The sequence below is a fragment of the Anguilla rostrata genome, chromosome 13 (genome assembly GCF_018555375.3).
Source record: "Anguilla rostrata isolate EN2019 chromosome 13, ASM1855537v3, whole genome shotgun sequence".
NCBI classification, from domain to species: domain Eukaryota; kingdom Metazoa; phylum Chordata; class Actinopteri; order Anguilliformes; family Anguillidae; genus Anguilla; species Anguilla rostrata.
In genome coordinates, this window is record NC_057945.1 from 42,085,602 (window position 1) to 42,107,300 (window position 21,699).

A 21,699-nucleotide genomic window follows, 5' to 3' on the forward strand; every position below is an offset into this window, starting at 1 on the left:
TCCAGTGGCAGACTTGCCATATGCGTTTGCCTGTAACTCTGCCTGTTTAAGGATGGATTATTGTCCCTTACATGTAGCCATGGTGATGATGATGGACATGTCTTGCACCACTAACTCCACCCTTTGGATGGCAGGTTGCCAGGAGATAGCGGAGGAGTTTCGCTCCCAGGAGATTGACGGACAGGCCCTGCTTCTCCTGAAGGAAGACCATCTCATGAGTGCCATGAACATCAAGTTGGGTCCAGCACTCAAGATTTACGCCCACATCAGCCTGCTCAAAGACTCATAGCCAAAGCCACGCCCACATCAGCCTGAAGCCACGCCCTCAGGCTTCTCAGACTCCTCTCCAGACGCCAGCAGCTCTCAGGACACGCCCACCCTGCGGCTCATTTAAGCAGACGCATGCAGAGACTGAGCCCTGCACTGAGCAGCGGACATTACCCACTGTGTGATGGATGCAGGGTGAGTGACATTACCCACTGTGTGATGGATGCAGGGTGAGTGACATGTGGGGTGAGTGATGGGTGCAGGGTGAGTGACATTACCCACTGTGTGATGGATGCAGGGTGAGTGACATTACCCACTGTGTGATGGATGCAGGGTGAGTGACATTACCCACTGTGTGATGGATGCAGGGTGAGTGTGTGTGGGGTGAGTGATGGGTGCAGGGTGAGTGTGTGTGGGTGAGTGATGGGTGCAGGGTGAGTGTGTGTGGGGTGAGTGATGGTGTGCAGGGTGAGTGTGGTGGGTGAGTGATGGGTGGGGTGAGTGATGGGTGCAGGGTGAGTGTGTGTGGGGTGAGTGATGGGTGCAGGGTGAGTGTGTGTGGGGTGAGTGTGTGTGTGGGGTGAGTGATGGGTGCAGGGTGAGTGTGTGTGGGGTGAGTGATGGGTGCAGGGTGAGTGTGTGTGGGGTGAGTGATGGGTGCAGGGTGAGTGTGTGTGGGGTGAGTGATGGGTGCAGGGTGAGTGTGTGTGGGGTGAGTGATGGGTGCAGGGTGAGTGTGTGTGGGGTGAGTGATGGGTGCAGGGTGAGTGTGTGTGGGGTGAGTGTGTGTGTGGGGTGAGTGATGGGTGCAGGGTGAGTGTGTGTGGGGTGAGTGATGGGTGCAGGGTGAGTGTGTGTGGGTGAGTGATGGTGCAGGGTGAGGTGATGGGTGCAGGGTGAGTGTGTGTGGGGTGATGTGTGGGGTGGAGTGATGGGTGCAGGGGAGTGTGGGTGAGTGTGTGTGGGGTGAGTGATGGGTGCAGGGTGAGTGTGTGTGTGGGTGAGTGATGGGTGCAGGGTGAGTGTGTGTGTGGGGTGAGTGATGGGTGCAGGGTGATGTGTGTGGTGTGGTGAGTGAGGGGTGATGGGTGCAGGGTGAGTGTGTGTGGGGTGAGTGTGTGTGGGGTGAGTGATGGGTGCGGTAGGGGTGATGTGTGTGTGGGTGAGTGATGGTGTGAGGGTGAGTGGTGTGGGGTGCAGATGGTGCAGTGTGGTGTGGGGTGAGTGATGGGTGCAGGGTGAGTGTGTGTGGTGGTGAGGGGGTGGTGTGGGGTGAGTGATGGTGCAGGGTGAGGATGGGTGCAGGGTGAGTGTGTGTGGGGTGAGTGATGGGTGCAGGGTGAGTGTGTGTGTGTGGGTGAGTGTGTGTGAGGGTGAGGGGTGGGGTGAGTGATGGGTGCAGGGTGAGTGTGTGTGGGGTGAGTGATGGGTGCGGAGGGTGAGTGTGTTGGGTGAGGGGTGATGTGTGGGGGTGAGGGTGCGGGTGAGTGTGTGTGGGGTGAGTGAGGGTGCGGTGATGTGTGGGTGTGTGGGTGGGAGGTGATGGGTGCAGGGTGAGTGTGTGTGGGGTGAGTGTGTGTGTGGGGTGAGTGATGGGTGCAGGGTGAGTGTGTGTGGGGTGAGTGTGTGTGGGGCGAGTTGTTTTTCAGACTCCACTGATGAGACTGCTCCTCTGGGGCTGGTCGGACTGTATGCTGGTAAACTCTTCCTCTCTGAGACTGGGGGGTGATTATGGCGGGGTGAAATCTGGCTGACTTGAGACTTCAGGGCTGGGGAGGCAGCCTATCCACACTGATGGCTCCACTGCACTACGGCCTCCAGGGGGCAGTCCTGCGCCAGGCCACTCCCACAGGCACAGACGGACAGGTGCATGTGCACAGGAAGTGCAGACAGGATTCGCCGCGGCTAAACGAAGAGACTGCACATTACTGAGCCTTTTTAGTGCTGGAGATGGACTATGGGTGCTATCAGCCATATGGAGACTTTCTGTTCTTATCGTGTAATTATAATATATTTTGAATACTTAAGTTGAATATTATGGCCGAGTGGGTGGGGGATGTAGTGTTGCTTTCTCGTTAAGATGTTGGAGCTCAGTGTCTTCAATAAACTGCACAGGGGTGCCCACGCTCGCCCTTATGGGTGCCCATGCTCACTACAGCCCTTGTGTGCCCACGCTCACTACAGCCCTTGTGTGCCCACGCTCACTACAGTCCTTGTGTGCCCACGCTCACTACAGCCCTTGTGTGTGCCCACGCTCACTACAGCCCTTATGTGCCCACGCTCACTACAGCCCTTATGTGCCCACACTCACTACAGCCCTTATGTGCCCACGCTCACTACAGCCCTTATGTCCCCACGCTCACTACAGCCCTTATGGGTGCCCACGCTCACTACAGCCCTTGTGTGCCCACGCTCACTACAGCCCTTATGTGCCCACGCTCACTACAGCCCTTATGTGCCCACGCTCACTACAGCCCTTATGTGCCCACGCTCACTACAGTCCTTGTGTGCCCACGCTCACTACAGCCCTTATGGGTGCCCACGCTCACTACAGCCCTTATGTGCCCACGCTCACTACAGCCCTTATGTGCCCACGCTCACTACAGCCCTTATGTGCCCCAGCATAGCCACTCACTCAGTCACACAGCCATGGTCCTTTCATACAAAAGCAATACTGTGTTTACATCCTCTAATTTATCCACCTAACAGCCGGAAGAGCTAACATACTCAGTAAGGTTCAATGGCAGGGTTCTCCCTTGTAGATTTGTATTAAAGAACATCTTTGGAAGATTCATATATCCTTTTTGCAATCAAACCAGTGATTTGACTTCATCTCTGAAATGGATTGACTGTTCTTACTTTGACCAAAACCTCTGGCCCTCCTCCCTCAATACTGAGAGTGATGGAGGTGTAGATTTGGTGCGGAAACTGGTTGTCATGGGAATCCCCAGTGGAAATGTCCGCCTGCATGCTCATATTCTTTCAAACATTTAACCCTATTAGTGCTTTATGCAGCTCAGAAAGACCCAACATAATGAAATTAAAAATTGTCTTTCTGCGGTTACCCACTATTTTTAAAAATCAACTATTTAATTTGTTATCCTAAAATGTCCCTGAAACCACTCCACTGAAAAGATGCAGCTTTCTAAGCCAATGAGGGGGTCCGACTGACTGTTCTATTGAAGGTGGACTCACAGGAGCGAGGGCAGATGTCAGGGATCATGGCTGAGATTTGGTGACAGCTCCCCCCCCCCCATCGTTCTGAATTATGACCAAACTACATTCACATCAGAACTCGAGGAATAGAGCTTTCATCTCCACTTTTACTTTAGTGAGGTAAACACTTGCTATTTAATCTACAGTAAATGAGTAAATAGCTTAATTAAAAAAATATATGTTCAATAAAACTTCCTGTATAACTGCTTTCTCTTTAGACATGACAGAAGTACATATGAATTAGGAGTTGATGTTTTTGCTGGGGGGTGACCGTGTGTGTTTGGGTCTGTTTTTGGGGACAGTGTCCAAACTGTAATGTGCTTCTCCTGCAGAGACCCAAGACCTTTTGTGTTGTGTTTGTGTCTGGTGGGGAATGTTATTCTCTCTTTTTTAAAGGATAATGCTTTGTCAAATGTTTGTATTTATCAGGCAAATTTTTTGTATATGTTTTTTTTTACTTGGAAAAATAATTTAAAAGAAGCTCAGCTTTGTCTTTCTTGGGGGGGGGGGGGTGAATTATATACATAACCTCCATGGATGCAATTATTCTGCATGGTACTGGTGCACATCAGTAACAAAAATCCTAATATACCACATTAATAATAGTAACTATTACAATAATAATAGGAACTATAATAATAAAAAATAGTGGTTAACTACTATACCAGATTAATAGCCATTTATTATGCCACATTAATAATATTAGTAACTTATATATTAATAGCAGTAATTGGTATACCACATTAAAGGTATACTATGCAGGATTTGTAGTGTTGCTGTAGTCCTATGTTTAGAATCAAAGTCGTCTTCTCCATCCTCAACCCCGCCCACTCACCGCTGTTGAGGGAAAGAAACACCCTTGAGTGCAGCTAGAGATTACACTGCTGGTCCAACAGAAAACATGCCAACTCCACATCACTTTTCATCTCCTTGGTGAACTTCAGATGTTGCCACCAAGGAAAAGCAATTCCAAGGCCAACTGGTTTTTGAACGAGCCCTGTTATCATTTAGATTCCCTGTACTTAAGCTTCTTCTCCTCCACTATTGCAGTAGCTCTCTGAACCCTGATCCCACCCCACAGGTTCTGTAGCCACACCCACCTCTCCCTACACAGAACAGAATGTCTCGCCCCAAAAAAGTCCCAAACACACGTTGGAAGTAATATAGGGTTAGTTAGGGTTAGGGTAGTAATACAGGCAGAGGAGCACGGATTCAGCAAATGTGTGCATGGACAGATTGCCAGTGCATCATAGATGTGACTGAGAATGGTTCATTTACAACATTTTGAAGGTAGAAGTCCTGCATAGTATGCCTTTAATGCCTGTAACTATTAAATGACATTCCATGAAAACAGTAATTAAATTACAGGAAAATAATAAAATTCAGTGTTGATTGCAGCCATGATGACCCAATAGTAAGAATACATTCAATGGTTTATGCAGCATTAAATCACAGTAAGAGCGTACTTCCCCAGAGTCATGTGACCTTGAGGGTAAGACGACCAAAAAACTTCATTCAAATTCAGAATCACTCCCTTGTATGCCAATAACACGAAGCCAGTCCTTGTGCTACATTAGCACTAGGTTTTCACCTCTCACTGTCCCATCCAGGTGTACCGGTACGCTCAGACTAGCAAGCTTATCGTCGGAGGCCTTACCGCCTTACCGCTGCTTTTTACTCTGCAGCTGACCAGGTCAGCCTCTCAGGTATTACACCAGAGGAAGCACGGCATCAAAAAGATTTAGGAAAAACATTGCAAAAGGCAGCTTCAACAAAAGGGCTTTAAAAAATTTTACAGCCATGATCCAGAGAGGTTGTTGATCAATCTGCAGGCATGAGCGAGTCAAGTTCTGCATGAGCATGCACTGAGCCCTGTTCTGCATGAGCGTGCACTGAGCCCTGTTCTGCATGAGCGTGCACTGAGCCCTGTTCTGCATGAGCATGCAGTGAGGCCTGTTCTGCATGAGTGTGCACTGAGGCCTGTTCTGCATGAGTGTGCACTGAGGCCTGGCCTGTTCTCCTGGTCTAGCCACCCATCCCCTACCTAACGGTCATCACATCGTGGCTCCTTTTCCTGGATTCTCAAAAACAGATGACAGGATTTCTGCAAATACCTGAAGATGTGTGACAGAGGTGGCCCTTGTGAACTTGGGGTGCACACCAACTTGTCACACCCAGAGTGTCATGTTCAGGCCCAGCTTCAGTTTCCATCATAAGAGATGTGGCTTCTGCTTTTCTTGCGCTTGACCTTAGCGCCAGTGCCAGGGACTCCCAGGGACTCCAGGCGGAAGGGGCGGGGCAGATGAGACTCTGCAGATGGGGGGGCGAAGCTGGAGGTGCTGGAGGTGAGAGGGGGGGCTCCAGTGCTGAGGGTGGGGCCGAGGGGTGCTGCAGGGGAGGCAGGTTAACATGGTTCACACAAGTCCGCTTCCCAGGATTCGGATGGTGTCATTAACACAGTTTTTCAATTCTCCATCTTGCTAGGAGATCCTGATTTTTACAATGCAGGGCTATCCACTAGGAACAGGTGTGAAGCAGGACACTACAGAGGATTACTGCTGATTTCACATGATTTCAACCTGCAGCTCACGGGACATTTTAGCAAGGAATCCAGTGAGCAGGTACAGCAGCTCTAAGCTTCCCTGATTCCACCAATGTCACCAAGGGCGACACTGGGCCCCCCCCCCCACCCCAAGCACTGGAAATCCCTGTTGCCCCATAACACTGTCCCTTTTCTCGTGCTTTCCACACCAGAACCAGCTGTAGCCCTTTCCTTAAATTCTGAACCTCTCTGAGTCTACAGAACGGAAGAAATACCAAACAGATCCATAAAACGGGATGTCTGTGCAAACCGGCTCACAGAAACAAACTGGTTACTAGGATATGCAGCTGTGTGTAAGTGCATGTAAAAAATATAAACTTTGTTAGTTAGGATTAGGTTAGATAAGAATGTCTGAGAAATGCTGAAATTAATACTGAAGAGCTGTTTTTCTGGTAAACCTGATCTTACCCAGATTCCTCTTGGGCTCAGATGCGAGCAGCTGATTGGCTCGTTTTGATTTGAAGTAGTTACTGGCAATGTGTTCACTGTCACTGCGGTTCAGCATCTCTTTATACCTGTCCTCTTCCTGTGGGCACAACAGGTGTGTATTACAGGTGCAGATTACAGATGTGGATTATAGATGCAGATTACAGGTGTGAATTACAGGTGCTGATTACAGGTGTGAATTACAGGTGCTGATTACAGGTGTGGACTACAGGTACATATTACAGGTGCGGATTACAGGTGCGGATTACAAACTGGGGACATGGCAGATGACATTTATGAATGTATAATTCTGAAAATAACTGTAAGCCTGTCTGCTGAGCGCTCAGAAGCTGAATAAAGTACAGACCAGCGAGTCACTGCCGTCTCCCGCCAAGACCCGGCACGCAGGAGCCCCTCCCTGACTGCCGCCAGACACAGGAGGTACTGCTGAGAGAGAAGACAGACTGTTAGGGTGAGCCCCTAAAACAGCGCTTTAGAGTGAACCCCAACACAGCCCTACAGGGGAACCCCTAAAACAGCGCTTTAGAGTGAACCCCAACACAGCCCTACAGGGGAACCCCTAAAATAGCGCTTTAGAGTGAACCCCAACACAGCCCTACAGAGGAACCCCTAAAACAGAACCTTAGGGTGGACCCCAACACAGCCCTACAGAGGAACCCCTAAAACAGAACCTTAGGGTGAACCCCAACACAGCCCTACAGGGGAACGCCTAAAACAGAACCTTAAGGTGGACCCCAACACAGCCCTACAGAGGAACCCTTAAAACAGAACCTTAGGGTGGACCCCAACACAGCCCTACAGGGGAACCCCTAAAACAGCGCTCTAAGGTGAACCCCTGAAACAGCGCTTTAGTGTGAACCCCAACACATTCCTACAGGGGAACCCCTAAAATTGAAACACAAACCAAGAGGTCCTGCTTTATTCAGAAATTCAGCACACCCACACAGACCCAGCCTTCATGTGAAGAGACACCATCTCCGAGAGCAACCACGTCTGTGTCTAATAATCTCTCCATGGAGCTTAATGTATGGCAACCATACTACTGGGCTATACACAGGGAGCCCTCCTGATTCCCGAAGCCAGCTATATCCAGTGAGTCTCCCTCCCTGTATGTCTTCAAGCCAGGCTGTACACAGGATCTCCCCTCTTATGTCACAGAGACAGCATTACACAGGGAATCTCCCCTCCTGTATGTCTCTCAAGCAAGCTGTACCAGGTGAGCTACCTCCATGTATGCCACAACAGGCTATACACAGGTGAGTCTCCCCCTCCCTGTATGTCCCTCAGAGCCAGGCTATATCCAGGTGAGTCTCCCCCTCCCTGTATGTCTCTCAGAGCCAGGCTGTACACAGGTGAGTCTCCCCCTCCCTATATGTCCCTCAGAGCCAGGCTGTACACAGGTGAGTCTCCCCCTCCCTGTATGTCCCAGAGCCAGGCTATACACAGGTGAGTCTCCCCCTCCCTGTATGTCCCTCAGAGCGAGCCCGAGGATTACTGAAGCCCCAAAGTGCTCCAGCATATACCACACCCAGCCTTTAAAAAGTCAGGGTTATCTGTGAAGCGTATTGCTTGAGAAATGCGCTATATAAATACATTTTTGATTTGATTTTGACTTGATTACACTTGAATAGTGCGGCCCAGGGATGACTGTGCCCTAAAACGACTGCATAGTGCATTTATGACAGCGGCTGGCTCTGATGTCACAGCAGCTGGCTCTGATGTCACTGTATGATTCATTCACCCCCAATCACCTGCCGGCAGGGCGGTTTTCTGCAGCGTGATCTCTGGCAGCCTCCAGGTGGCGCTGTCCTCGTCCCATGTAGCCTCCCTGCGCACGCGCTCCAGGTTGCTATAGTTACAGTCGCGGCGGATGAGCGGCGCCACGCGCTCCAGAATGCCCTGCAGCAGCTGCCCCTCGCGCTCCAGCCGCCGGATGCTGGCCAGGTAGTCATCTCTCTCCAGCTCAAACTCCGACTGCAGATCACGGATCTCGATCTTCGCTGCCTTCAACTGTGCTCACACACCGCAGAACAAACACCACCACACCTTACCAACGCTCCCAAACACCACCACACCTTACCAACGCTCCCAAACACCACCACACCTTACCAACGCTCCCAAACACCACCACACCTTACAAACAATCCCAAACACCACCACACCTTACCAACGCTCCCAAACACCACCACAGCTTACCAACGCTCCCAAACACCACCACACCTTACCAATGCTCCCAAACACCACCACACATTACAAACGCTCCCAAACACTGGCTGCTCCTCCACTCGCTCCACTCAGCCTCTCCCTCTCACCTTGCGCTGAGTGCTGTCCAGGACTCGACTCTTGGCATGCACCTCTTCCTGGATGGAGTCGTATACATGAAGCAGGACACTGTCGCTGTCCTCGCTGCTGTCCGCCAGTGCGTCGATCAGCTGTTTCTTCCTCTGGTCGGCCAGAGTCTTCCTCTGCCTGTGTTTCTGTCGAAGCTCCTCATTCCGAGCCTGCTCTCCCCCGACAAACTCCTTCTCCAACTGCTGCAATCTACATACAGAGCACACACCACAATCACTGACCAGGCTCACTGCCCACAACCACTCACTACTACAGTCACCACCCACAACCACTCGCAACTACAGTCACAGCCGACAACCACTACACTACTACAGTCACCGCCCACAACCACTACACTACTACAGTCACCACCCACAACCACTACACTACTACAGTCACACCACAACCACTCCTACTACGTCACACCACAACACTCACTACTACAGTCACCGCCCACAACCACTCACTACTACAGTCACCCCCACAACCACTCACTACTACAGTCACCCCCACAACCACTCACTACTACAGTCACCGCCCACAACCACTACACTACTACAGTCACCGCCCACAACCACTCACTACTACAGTCACCACCCACAACCACTACACTACTACAGTCACCACCCACAACCACTACACTACTACAGTCACCGCCCACAACCACTACACTACTACAGTCACCGCCCACAACCACTCGCTACTACAGTCACCACCCACAACCACTCACTACTACAGTCACAGCCCACAACCACTCACTACTACAGTCACCACCCACAACCACTCACTACTAGTCACCACCCACAACCACTCACTACTACAGTCACCGCCCACAACCACTACACTACTACAGTCACCACCCACAACCACTACACTACTACAGTCACCACCCACAACCACTCGCTACTACAGTCACCGCCCACAACCACTACACTACTACAGTCACCGCCCACAACCACTACACTACTAGTCACCACCCACAACCACTCGCTACTACAGTCACCATCCACAACCACTCGCTACTACAGTCACCACCCACAACTAATCGCTACTACAGTCACCGCCCACAACCACTACACTACTACAGTCACCACCCACAACCACTACACTACTAGTCACCACCCACAACCACTCGCTACTACAGTCACCACCCACAACCACTCACTACTACAGTCACCACCCACAACCACTACACTACTACAGTCACCACCCACAACCACTCGCTACTACAGTCACCGCCCACAACCACTACACTACTACAGTCACCACCCACAACCACTCGCTACTACAGTCACCACCCACAACCACTCGCTACTACAGTCACCACCCACAACCACTCACTACTACAGTCACCACCCACAACCACTCGCTACTACAGTCACCTCCCACAACCACTCACTACTAGTCACAGCCCACAACCACTCACTACTACAGTCACCACCCACAACCACTCGCTACTACAGTCACCACCCACAACCACTCACTACTACAGTCACCACCCACAACCACTCACTACTACAGTCACCACCCACAACCACTCGCTACTACAGTCACCTCCCACAACCACTCACTACTACAGTCACCACCCACAACCACTCGCTACTACAGTCACCTCCCACAACCACTCACTACTAGTCACAGCCCACAACCATTCACTACTACAGTCACCACCCACAACCACTCGCTACTACAGTCACCACCCACAACCACTCACTACTATAGTCACCACCCACAACCACTCACTACTACAGTCACCACCCACAACCACTCGCTACTACAGTCACCTCCCACAACCACTCACTACTACAGTCACCACCCACAACCACTCGCTACTACAGTCACCACCCACAACCACTCACTACTACAGTCACCACCCACAACCACTCACTACTACAGTCACAGCCCACAACCACTCACTACTACAGTCACCACCCACAACCACTCGCTACTACAGTCACCTCCCACAACCACTCACTACTACAGTCACCACCCACAACCACTCGCTACTACAGTCACCACCCACAACCACTCACTACTACAGTCACCACCCACAACCACTCACTACTACAGTCACCACCCACAACCACTCGCTACTACAGTCACCGCCCACAACCACTACACTACTACAGTCACCACCCACAACCACTACACTACTACAGTCACCACCCACAACCACTCACTACTACAGTCACCACCCACAACCACTCGCTACTACAGTCACCACCCACAACCACTCGCTACTACAGTCACAGCCCACAACCACTCACTACTACAGTCACCACCCACAACCACTCACTACTACAGTCACCGCCCACAACCACTCGCTACTACAGTCACCGCCCACAACCACTACACTACTACAGTCACCACCCACAACCACTACACTACTACAGTCACCGCCAACAACCACTCGCTAACTACAGTCACACAGTGTGTGTATGTGCTGTGTCTGTATCAGGTGATGTTCTTACGTACTGTGTGTGTACAGTATATGCTGTGTATGTATCAGGTGGTGTTCTTACGTACTGTGTGTGTGTGTGTGTATGTGCTGTGTCTGTATCAGATAATGGTCTTACCTACTGTGTGTGTATGTGCTGTGTCTGTATCAGGTGATGTCCTTATGTACTGTGTGCGTGTATGTGCTGTGTCTGTATCAGCTGATGATCTTACGTACTGTGTGCGTGTATGTGCTGTGTCTGTATCAGGTGATGTTCTTACGTACTGTGTGTGTATTTGCTGTGTCTGTATCAGGTGATGTTTTGATTACCTCTCCAGAACCTGTTTTTGGTCTAGTGGTCCTGGAGTAGCAATGGGAGGCGAATCCGCTGCCTCCTCTCTGTTCACATGACCGGCCCCCTGTGGTTGGTTCATCTGAATGAGCCAAATAGAGCATCTCAGATCATGTGAGGAAGCTGTCTCAGTTCAAACAAGCATGCAGCAGCGCAGGCTGTGTGCATTTAAGACGCAGCAGCGCAGGCTGTGTGCATTTAAGACGCAGCAGCGCAGGCTGTGTGCATTTAGGACGCAGCAGCGCAGGCTGTGTGCATTTAGGACGCAGCAGCGCAGGCTGTGTGTGCATTTAAGACGCAGCAGCGCAGGCTATGTGCATTTAAGACGCAGCAGCGCAGGCTGTGTGCATTTAAGACGCAGCAGCGCAGGCTGTGTGCATTTAAGACGCAGCAGCGCAGGCTGTGTGCATTTAAGACGCAGCAGCGCAGGCTGTGTGCATTTAAGACGCAGCAGCGCAGGCTGTGTGCATTTAAGACGCAGCAGCGCAGGCTGTGTGCATTTAAGACGCAGCAGCGCAGGCTGTGTGCATTTAGGACGCAGCAGCGCAGGCTGTGTGCATTTAGGACGCAGCAGCGCAGGCTGTGTGCATTTAGGACGCAGCAGCGCAGGCTGTGTGCATTTAAGACGCAGCAGTGCAGCTCATGCCATGCGCTACCTTTTGTCAGACGATGGAACAGGATGAGTTTGAGAGGACTGTTCATGGCAGTTTCTGTTCACGGACCGACACACAGGCCTGTGGCTAGCATTGTGCCACTGCGATAATACGGGCCTGTGGCTAGCATTGTGTCACTGCGATAATACGGGCCTGTGGCTAGCATTGTGTCACTGCAATCATCTCAGAAGTGCTGAACAAACGTTCACAGGCTAACTTTGGTTCTGAAGCCAAATAGCCTCTTAAGAAAAATGCATTTTTAAAATGTAAGAATTTGTACATCTGTCAAATCTGATCCAACGCTTCTAACTGGGGAAGCAGCCACGTACCTTAGCCAGAGCCTGCTCAACCCCTGTGACCTCCTGGGGGGGGGCAGTCCCAGGCCGAGACACATCCTCTCCAGGCGGAGTCATGCTGCTGGTAACACCTGGCACAAATAACACCTGCATCTGCACAGACCAGCACCTCCACACAAATAACACCTGCATCTGCACAGACCAGCACCTCCACACAAATAACACCTGTATCTGCACAGAGCAGAACAGGGGAGGTACCAGTTGTGTGTGTGGGGGCCAGGTTGTGTGGATTGGGGGGGTACCGGTTCTGTGTGGGGGGGCCAGGTTGTGTGGATTGGGGGAGGGGGGGTACCGGTTCTGTGTGGGGGGGCCAGGTTGTGTAGATTGAGGGAGGGGGGTACCGGTTCTGTGTGGGGGGCCAGGTTGTGTGGATTGGGGAGGGTACCGGTTCTGTGTGGGGGGGCCAGGTTGTGTGGATTGGGGGGTACCGGTTCTGTGTGGGGGGGCTAGGTTGTTTGGATTGGGGGGGTACCGGTTCTGTGTGGGGGGGCTAGGTTGTGTGGATTGGGGGGGTACCGGTTCTGTGTGGGAGGGCCAGGTTGTGTGGATTGGGGGGGGTACCGGTTCTGTGTGGGGGGGCCAGGTTGTGAGGATTGAAGGGGGGGGGGGGGTACCGGTTCTGTGTCGGGGGGCCTGGCTGCCTCTGGTCTTCTCCAAGCTGGACAGTTTGGACTGGAAGGAGGTGCGCAGGGTGAGCATGTCCTCCTGCAGTTTGGCTTTGGACTCCTGCTCTGCGTTATACTCCGCCTGCAGCTTGGCCAGTTTCTCCTCATACTCCTGCACACGCACACACGTACATAAACACACAGGATCATATACACATGTACATATACACACATGAAGCCTCTGCTTCTTATTCCTTTGTTACGGGAGTACTGCAGGGATCAGTACTGGGTCCTCTGCTGTTCTCCATATACACCAAATGTCTTGGTTTAGTTATTAATTCACACGGCTTCTCCTATCATTGTTATGCAGACGACATGCAACTCTTCTTTTCTCTCCCCGCCCCCCCCCCTCCGCCTCACAGGTTGATGATAAGATATCTTCCTGCCTGGCTGACATCTCTACCTGGATGGCCAGCCAACCAACTGAAGCTCAACCTCAACAAAACTGAGCTGCTGTTCTTCCCATACAAGACCTCACTACTACGTGAGCTCACTACTACGGTTGATGGCACCACAGTGACTGCCTCTCACTCTGCAAAGAGCCTGGGGGTGGTCCTGGACAACCAGCTGGACCTCAAGGAGCACATCAAGGCAACATCACGGTCCTGCAGATTCCTTCTGTACAGCATCAGAAGGATTTGACCATACCTGACTATGCACTCTACCCAGCTGCTTGTCCAGGCTACGGTGACCTCCTGCCTTGATTACTGCAACTCTCTCCTTGCAAGCCTGCCAGCTTGTGCCATACAGCCACTACAGATGATTCAAAATTCCGCTGCCCAGCTCATCTACAACCTTCCCAAATTCTCCCACGTCACTCCTCTGCTGCGACCACTCCATTGGCTATTGGTCGCTGCCAGGATCCGGTTGAAAGCCCTGACCCTCCCCTACACTGCAGCCAACAGGACCGCCCCCATCTACTTGCAGAACATGATTCGATGCTATACGCCTGCTCCACCACTCCGCTCTGCAGCAGCAGGGCGCCTTGAACCCCCTCCAACCTGAGTAAAGGGATCACAGATCTTCTCCACCCTAGCTCCCCATTGGTGGAACAAACTCCCTGTCCTTCTTCGAACCTCTCCCTCACTACCCATCTTCTGCCGTGGTCTGAAGACTGATCTCTTCAGACTATAGCTGGACTAACTACCACCACTCTGTATATCATTTCACTTTAAATCCCCCCCTTTCATGACACTCGTTACATGTACCCCCATTTCAGCACTTTTTGGTAATTTGTATTTGTCCTAATATTGTAGCTTGTTCTTCTGCCTAGTTGGCTTAGCAGAGGTTAGGTCAGAACAGTGTTCACTGTGTGAACTAAACTGTGTTCTTGGCTAAAAATAGCTGTACAATATAAGTATTGTATCTTACTGAACCGGTGTTTTGTAGTTGTCCATGACCATGAAATGCACTTTTGTACGTCGCTTTGGATAAGCGTCTGCCAAATAAATATAATGTAAATGGACACATACACATGATCAAATACACATGTACATAAGTACACATACATGCACACAGGAGCATATACACATGTACATAAACACACATATACACGCACACGAACACATACACATGTACATAAACACACATGAACATATACACATGATCATATTCACATGTACATAAGAGCACATGATCATATACACATGTACACATACATGAACACACATGAACATATACACATGTACATAAGTACACATATACATGAACACACATGAATATATAAACATGGACATGAACACACATGAAGATATACATGTAGATGAACAGACATGAACATGCACACATGGTCAAAAATACATGTACATAACCTCACATGTAGATATACACATGCACGTAAGTATACATGTACATAAAAACATGTACATGAACACAGATGAACTGCACGCACACAGACATGGCTAGTGGTAGAGATGCAGATTCAGGTGTACAGGTACAGGAGAGAATTCCAACCTGCTTTATCTTCTCTGTCTCAGCCTCACTGTCCATTGTGGTGTTGGACTGGCGACGAGACTTAACACCAGGGGGTGCCTCAGACATCTGGCTGGCCAGCAGAGCTGCCGTACAGGATGAGGATTTGGTGTTTAGACCCAGACTGTAACAGCACATTTTACAAGCCTTAAGAGCTTATGTACAGCATCCAGCCTGTTCAAAGAATACCCCCTAAACCACCCTAACTTCCTGTCCCCATTCATCATATGTAAATAACAATGCTTGCTGTGGTTTAAATAATTAAATCCTATAAACCACAGTGGGACAGAGTCATTTACATGTATAGCTGTTCATGTGGTGCACATTTCAGATATTTAGTAAAAATCTGCTCAGACTGTTAAAGTGCTACCACAAAAAAAGAAGTTTTTATCACAAAGATAAATAAACAAAAAAGCAGTCTTTGCTGCTCCTGTAACCATTTGAGTTCAGGGCTGAGGGGGTGGAACAGGTTTCACTTGGGATGGGAGGGAAGTTAACGGGTAGCGGGGCTCAGATGGAGGGAGTGTGGGAGGCTAACGGGTAGCGGGGCTCAGATGGAGGGAGGGCGGGAGGCTAACGGGTAGCGGGGCTCAGATGGAGGGAGTGCGGGAGGCTAACGGGTAGCTGGGCTCAGATGGAGGGAGGGCGGGAGGCTAACGGGTAGCGGGGCTCAGATGGAGGGAGGGCGGGAGGCTAACGGGTAGCGGGGCTCAGATGGAGGGAGGGCGGGAGGCTAACGGGTAGCGGGGCTCAGATGGAGGGAGGGCGGGAGGCTAACGGGTAGCGGGGCTCAGATGGAGGGAGGGCGGGAGGCTAACGGGTAGCGGGGCTCAGATGGAGGGAGGGCGGAGGCTAACGGGTAGCGGGGCTCAGATGGAGGGAGGCGGGAGGCTAACGGGTAGCGGGGCTCAGATGGAGGGAGGGCGGGAGGCTAACGGGCAGCTGTGCTCAGATGGAGGGAGTGCGGGAGGCTAACGGGTAGCGGGGCTCAGATGGAGGGAGTGCGGGAGGCTAACGGTAGCTGGGCTCAGATGGAGGAGGGGGGAGGCTAACGGGTACGGGCTCAGATGGAGGGAGGCGGGAGGCTAGGGTAGCGGGGCTCAGATGGAGGCAGGGCGGGAGGCTAACGGGTAGCGGGGCTCAGATGGAGGGAGGGCGGGAGGCTAACGGGTAGCGGGGCTCAGATGGAGGGAGTGCGGGAGGCTAACGGGTAGCTGGGCTCAGATGGAGGGAGGGCGGGAGGCTAACGGGTAGCGGGCTCAGATGGAGGGAGGGCGGGAGGCTAACGGGCAGCTGGGCTCAGATGGAGGGAGGGCGGGAGGCTAACGGGTAGCTGGGCTCAGATGGAGGGAGGGTGGGAGGCTAACGGCAGCTGTGCTCAGATGGAGGGAGGGCGGGAGGCTACGGATAGCTGGGCTCAGATGGAGGGAGTGCGGAGGCTAACGGGTAGCTGGGCTCAGATGGAGGGAGTGCGGAGGCTAACGGTAGCGGGGCTCAGATGGAGGGAGGGCGGGAGGCTAACGGTTAGCTGGGCTCAGATGGAGGGAGGGCGGGAGGCTAACGGTTAGCTGGGCTCAGATGGAGGGAGTGCGGGAGGCTAACGGTTAGCTGGGCTCAGATGGAGGGAGTGCGGGAGGCTAACGGTTAGCTGGGCTCAGATGGAGGGAGTGCGGGAGGCTAACGGGTAGCTGGGCTCAGATGGAGGGAGTGCGGGAGGCTAACGGGTAGCTGGGCTCAGATGGAGGGAGTGCGGGAGGCTAACGGGTAGCGGGGCTCAGATGGAGGGAGGGCGGGAGGCTAACGGGTAGCTGGGCTCAGATGGAGGGAGTGCGGGAGGCTAACGGGTAGCTGGGCTCAGATGGAGGGAGGGCGGGAGGCTAACGGGCAGCTGTGCTCAGATGGAGGGAGGGCGGGAGGCTAATGGGTAGCTGGGCTCAGATGGAGGGAGTGCGGGAGGCTAACGGGTAGCTGTGTCGGGTCGTCAGGCTGCCCCTGGTGCTCACAGGACAGGGTGGCGCCGCCCAGCTGGCCAGAGACGAGGGCGCGCAGCTGCTTGATCTCCTCCTGATACTCCCGCAGCAGGGCATCTTTGGGGTCCTCGTTGATCCGTGGGCGGTTCTGGATGCTCTTAGCCCGGTTGGCGTAGCGCAGGGTGCTCAGAGTCTCCTCGTAGTTGTTATCGGCAGGGGACAGACAGGCCACCATGAGGGTGCGAGTGTTCCCGCCCAGCGAGTCCTGCAGCAGGCGGGTCAGCTTGGAGTCGCGGTAGGGGACGTGTTTGGAGCGGCCGTCCACCAGAGCAGAGATCACGTTGCCCAGCGCCGACAGGGAGAGGTTGATCTTGGTGGCCTCGCGTAGGCGCTCGCCCGTCGCGCCCGTTTTGGACTGGCGCTCGCTGCCTGCCAGGTCCACCAGGTTCAGCTTGCCAGCACGCAGGTGGTCCTCCCCTGCCCCATCTTGAGGGGGCGCAAGAGTCACACATTTTATAAGAATGTGGGAAAGCCCTACTAAAGCTAGGATGTCGTTTGATGCTTTTACCCACTGTGCAGGAGCCAAATGCTGTTTTTATTCCACAAAAACTGATCACCTTCTCAGTTGTGTGTGTGTGTGCGAGCATATGCATATGTATGTTCGTATGTATATGCGTGCCTGCGTATATGTGCATGTGTGCGTATGTGCCTGTGCGTGTGTACATGTGTGTATGACTGTGGGCTGACCTGTGTTGCAGATCTCCAGGTGGATGGTGAAGATGGAGTGGGATCGGGAGGAGTCCTTGTTCATCAGGGTGTAGCCCACAGATCGGTTCTTCCAGCCCTGCTCCATGATGCGCTCACACTCCCCAACGCTGTGGACCGTGTGCATGGAGAGATCCCGCACATACACGCCCCGCTCCGGGTGCTCCTTCAGCTGATACAGCGCACACACGCACATGCGCACACACACATGCGCGCACACACGCACAGACACATGCGCGCGCACATACACGCACACACATATATACACGTACGCATGCACACACACGCATGCACGCATACACACATATGTACACATACACGCATGCACGCACACACACATATACATATATATATATATACATATATATACACACACACACATATATATATACACACACATATACACACACACACAATCACACACACGTGCACACACATATATATATATATATATATAACACGCACACACACACATATACGGACACACACATATACGCACGCATAAACACACATATACACACACACACACACACACACACAATCACGCGCACGCACGCAATCATGCACGCGTGCGCACACACACATACATATATATATACACACATATATATGCACAATTACGCACGCACACACACACATATGCACAATCACGCACACGCACGCACACACACACACACACACACATTCATCATAAAAATGAAAGATCACTTTTGAGCAAGAAATAAACTTAAATGTTCTAAATGTTTGGCAAGCCCAAACGCACGACACATTCATGAATTCACCCCAGCAGCCTGAGAGGCTGAGACCATCAGCAGAACCTGTTCTGCTCCACTCTTCTGTTAGCATCAGCCATAATCCCCAGTGTCTCTGTCCTGCTAATGGAGCTGAAACCCTCTACATGTTTCTTTCCCCTGAAGAGATGGAGTTTAATGTCAGAGGTCAGGCTGAAATAACAGAAGACCTCCCTCATTTTCCACTGATGATGGTAACCATGGTAACCATGCTCATAGCAACAGCCTATGACTGAGGCCCTTTCCTTTGTTACCAGGGCAACAACCTTTGTGTGCCATGCACACTTCCATTCCATCTCAAGGGGTTGCTCAGGTAACAGGCCCCCTGGATACCCCACTAAGGTTCAACAACTTGGCAGGAAATTCAGCTTACAGAAAGGGTTGCAGATAATAAATAACTCAGCATTTTGTTGCTTTTTTTAAATTTTGTTAAATCACAAATATTCAGTGTCATTAGTCACACATTTATAGCCATGCAGCATCATACCTCTAATTTCTGTTTGGTCTCAGTTCCCAGGAGGTCTCTGATCTCCTCATTATATATTTCAAGGTAGGAAGCTCTCACAAGGAATTTAGTGTCTTCAGCACACTGGTTAAACAGAGGAGGACAAGGCAATGCTGAATTTTACCAAGATGCAGACCAGCTATGCTTTTCACTAAAATAATTATTCTAATACTGGAACCCGTTTGTGATCCTGTGACTGCAAAGGGATGTTCCAGGGAACAGCAACATTCTTCCATCCACCAACCCACAGGTCCCGGTGTTGTTAATAAATATACGATCAGAGATGTTTGCATCATCTCTGACTGACTCAAGTGTCAACAGCAAGGCTGAAAGCGCACAATGCCCTGGATGCAGGAATGCTCAGTCAGACAAGGTGAGCCTGCAGAGATTACCACATTACAGACAACATTTCCCGCCCAGCTTTCTCTTCTTTCCGAGTGTGCGCGGAGAGCCGACTACCTGGATGCTTTCAAAGATGTGCTCGAAGGCGCGAGGGATGATTCCTCTCTGCGCGGGAGGCTCGGCCACTCCCTGCATGGTGAACGACTTCCCACTCCCGGTCTGCCCGTACGCAAATATCGTCCCGTTGTAGCCCTCTGTCACCCCCTGGTGGAAGAAGAAAATAGCCTTTCCCTCTCTCCTTACTAACCACAAACAAGTCCTTACAATTTACCTCAGACAAATTATGGTCTAGAAGATTAAATTATTAGGGATAACAAGACGTGGCCACAATAATGAATAGCAACTGCGGCAAAGAAAACAAAACAACTCTTAAAAAACTACTTCTAGCCTATTCCGATTTGGTATAAAATAGTTATTAGCAATATAATACTGGTAAAACACAGGCATGCGTTTCTATTGAAGTACAGTATTTTGTCTCAGGTTGGAATTACCGCTATCCAATAACTTCACAGCCCATTATTGCTGAAATTCGTGGGCCTTGCCTCTGTCCTAACATAGAAACGGGACGCGTTACCTCCACCAAAGGGTAGGCGATCTCGTTGTACATCTGCTCGGTTGACTGGTGGGTGAAGTAGGCTCCGTCAAATGTGAATTGTTTGGGGGGCTCCTCTGTCGCTCCGGGCTTTTCGATAAAACACTGACATCGACTTGGTTCAATAGACACCACCGTTTTACAGTTCAGTGCCTTCTCTCTGTCGTTCATTGGCCTACACCTGACTACCACCTTGACGGACTCTGAAGCCATTTTTGCTTCCGACTGGTTTGCTGTAACGTTACAAAGCTATGGCGCTAAATAAAGTAGAGAATTGACGCATACTTAATAAAAACGTGACACAAAGTGGCTTGCTTGCTGGCTGGCCAACTTTGCTATGCGTCAGTCACCTAGCAGTTACTTTATTTTAATCACATATCACTGGTACCATTACATCAGCAATTTCCAGAAACAATCTGCAATTTGTTGGCTATTGCTAATGAGCAACCACCTGTCTTTAAACCAAATGAAATGCAAACGAAATATTCGAGTTTTTCCAGTCCGCTTTTGTTAAATGCCATCACTATCAATCTTGTTACTATATAGATTGATGGCTATCACATCTAGTTAAAACACCACAACATCAAGACATCACTCCCCTTGTTATCAAAACCACAGCAGCATCCTCTTGCTATGGGAACTGCGGTGTATTATCGGACAGGTACCCAACGACGTCATCATTCGTGGTCCCATAAATACATGCACCATTTGCTCACATTATAAAACTGTAGCTAAACAAACACCATTATCACATCGGAGTCTCGGCGCTGCAGCAGACGGACGGGGTTCTCCTACCGCGGCGTTCTATGTTGCTAGGCGACTACAAACTTCGACAATAACGTCACCGAAACTCAAGGGAACGTCAGCAAAGTTGCGCAGTCGAGAAGTACATTAAACAAAATCCAGGCGTTATTCACTTCACCGTTAGTAATTCCTTACAGTTTTGGGGTACGACGGTGACATTCATATATTGGTTTTCATTTGATAAAACAGAATTTTTTTATTTAAGTATTTGAATGTTTTTTTCCTGTACGAATCCCGATTTCCTTTTCGAACGTTCATTCGATTACAGGCCAGTTGAGTAGATTTAAAATCAACTTAACATCCCCCCCGAAAACTTTGGTTAAACAGATTTTATACGTTGGCCTAATAAAACACAGGATCTCTAGTTATTGCCTGGTTACTAGGACTCTCTGCCTGCTGAGGTTGATGTGTCCCAGGAAACAGTGATTGACAGACACAGTTTTAATTTGAGAAATCATCTTTTTACTCACTTTAGAAAACATTTCCATCATCTGACCAATTAATTACAATTACTATTCCACAATGGGCATTGGAAGAAAAACATTTAGGTACCAGAAAAACTATCTTCTGTCA

The 21,699-nt window shown here is 50.8% G+C and overlaps 2 protein-coding genes across 7 annotated transcripts in view; one reads left to right on the forward strand and one right to left on the reverse strand.

The window, feature by feature from the left end:
* phc2b (polyhomeotic homolog 2b (Drosophila)) overlaps positions 1 to 3,963 on the forward strand; it is a 40,715-nt gene extending 36,752 nt beyond the window's left edge. The window contains exons 15-18 of one of the 2 annotated variants that reach the window (XM_064305206.1): positions 135 to 642; positions 871 to 1,049; positions 1,150 to 1,183; positions 1,858 to 3,963. In XM_064305206.1, coding sequence (XP_064161276.1) covers positions 135 to 289 — 155 coding nt within the window. In that variant the 3' untranslated portion in view covers positions 290 to 642; positions 871 to 1,049; positions 1,150 to 1,183; positions 1,858 to 3,963. The remainder of the gene's footprint in view (positions 1 to 134; positions 643 to 870; positions 1,050 to 1,149; positions 1,184 to 1,857) is intronic. The other variant, XM_064305205.1, reaches the window with a different exon arrangement.
* Positions 3,964 to 4,147: 184 nt separating this feature from the next.
* Positions 4,148 to 21,434, reverse strand: kif17 (kinesin family member 17). Of its 5 annotated transcripts, XR_010324912.1 has the most exons (15): positions 20,305 to 21,434; positions 19,788 to 19,934; positions 19,311 to 19,412; positions 18,015 to 18,204; positions 17,301 to 17,753; positions 15,280 to 15,383; positions 13,276 to 13,438; positions 12,635 to 12,732; positions 11,631 to 11,734; positions 8,845 to 9,073; positions 8,284 to 8,542; positions 6,879 to 6,958; positions 6,494 to 6,611; positions 5,598 to 5,871; positions 4,148 to 4,320 (listed from the first exon to the last, which is right to left on the reverse strand). XR_010324912.1 is itself a non-coding variant. In XM_064305208.1 (14 exons), exons 1-14 carry the CDS (start codon positions 20,533 to 20,535, stop codon positions 5,684 to 5,686), a joined length of 2,463 nt encoding a protein of 820 aa, XP_064161278.1. In that variant the 5' UTR covers positions 20,536 to 21,434; the 3' UTR covers positions 4,148 to 5,683. The 5 variants fall into 5 exon arrangements, 4 of the variants coding, with proteins under 4 accessions (XP_064161278.1, XP_064161277.1, XP_064161280.1 ...); XM_064305208.1 differs by having other exon boundaries at positions 4,148 to 5,871; positions 6,879 to 6,955; XM_064305207.1 differs by having other exon boundaries at positions 4,148 to 5,871.
* Positions 21,435 to 21,699: the final 265 nt, after the last annotated feature.

Bases quoted from the DNA above. Each gene is read 5' to 3' on its own strand.
- kif17 (XM_064305207.1), bottom strand. From the start codon at position 20,535: ATGGCTTCAGAGTCCGTCAAGGTGGTAGTCAGGTGTAGGCCAATGAAC. The intron at 13,439-15,279 runs GTTGGAATTCTC...GTGCGTGTGCAG, and splicing joins AGACAGAGAAGATAAAGCAG to GAGTATGAGGAGAAACTGGC. The intron at 8,543-8,844 runs GTGAGAGGGAGA...GTGTGAGCACAG, and splicing joins TGGACAGCACTCAGCGCAAG to TTGAAGGCAGCGAAGATCGA.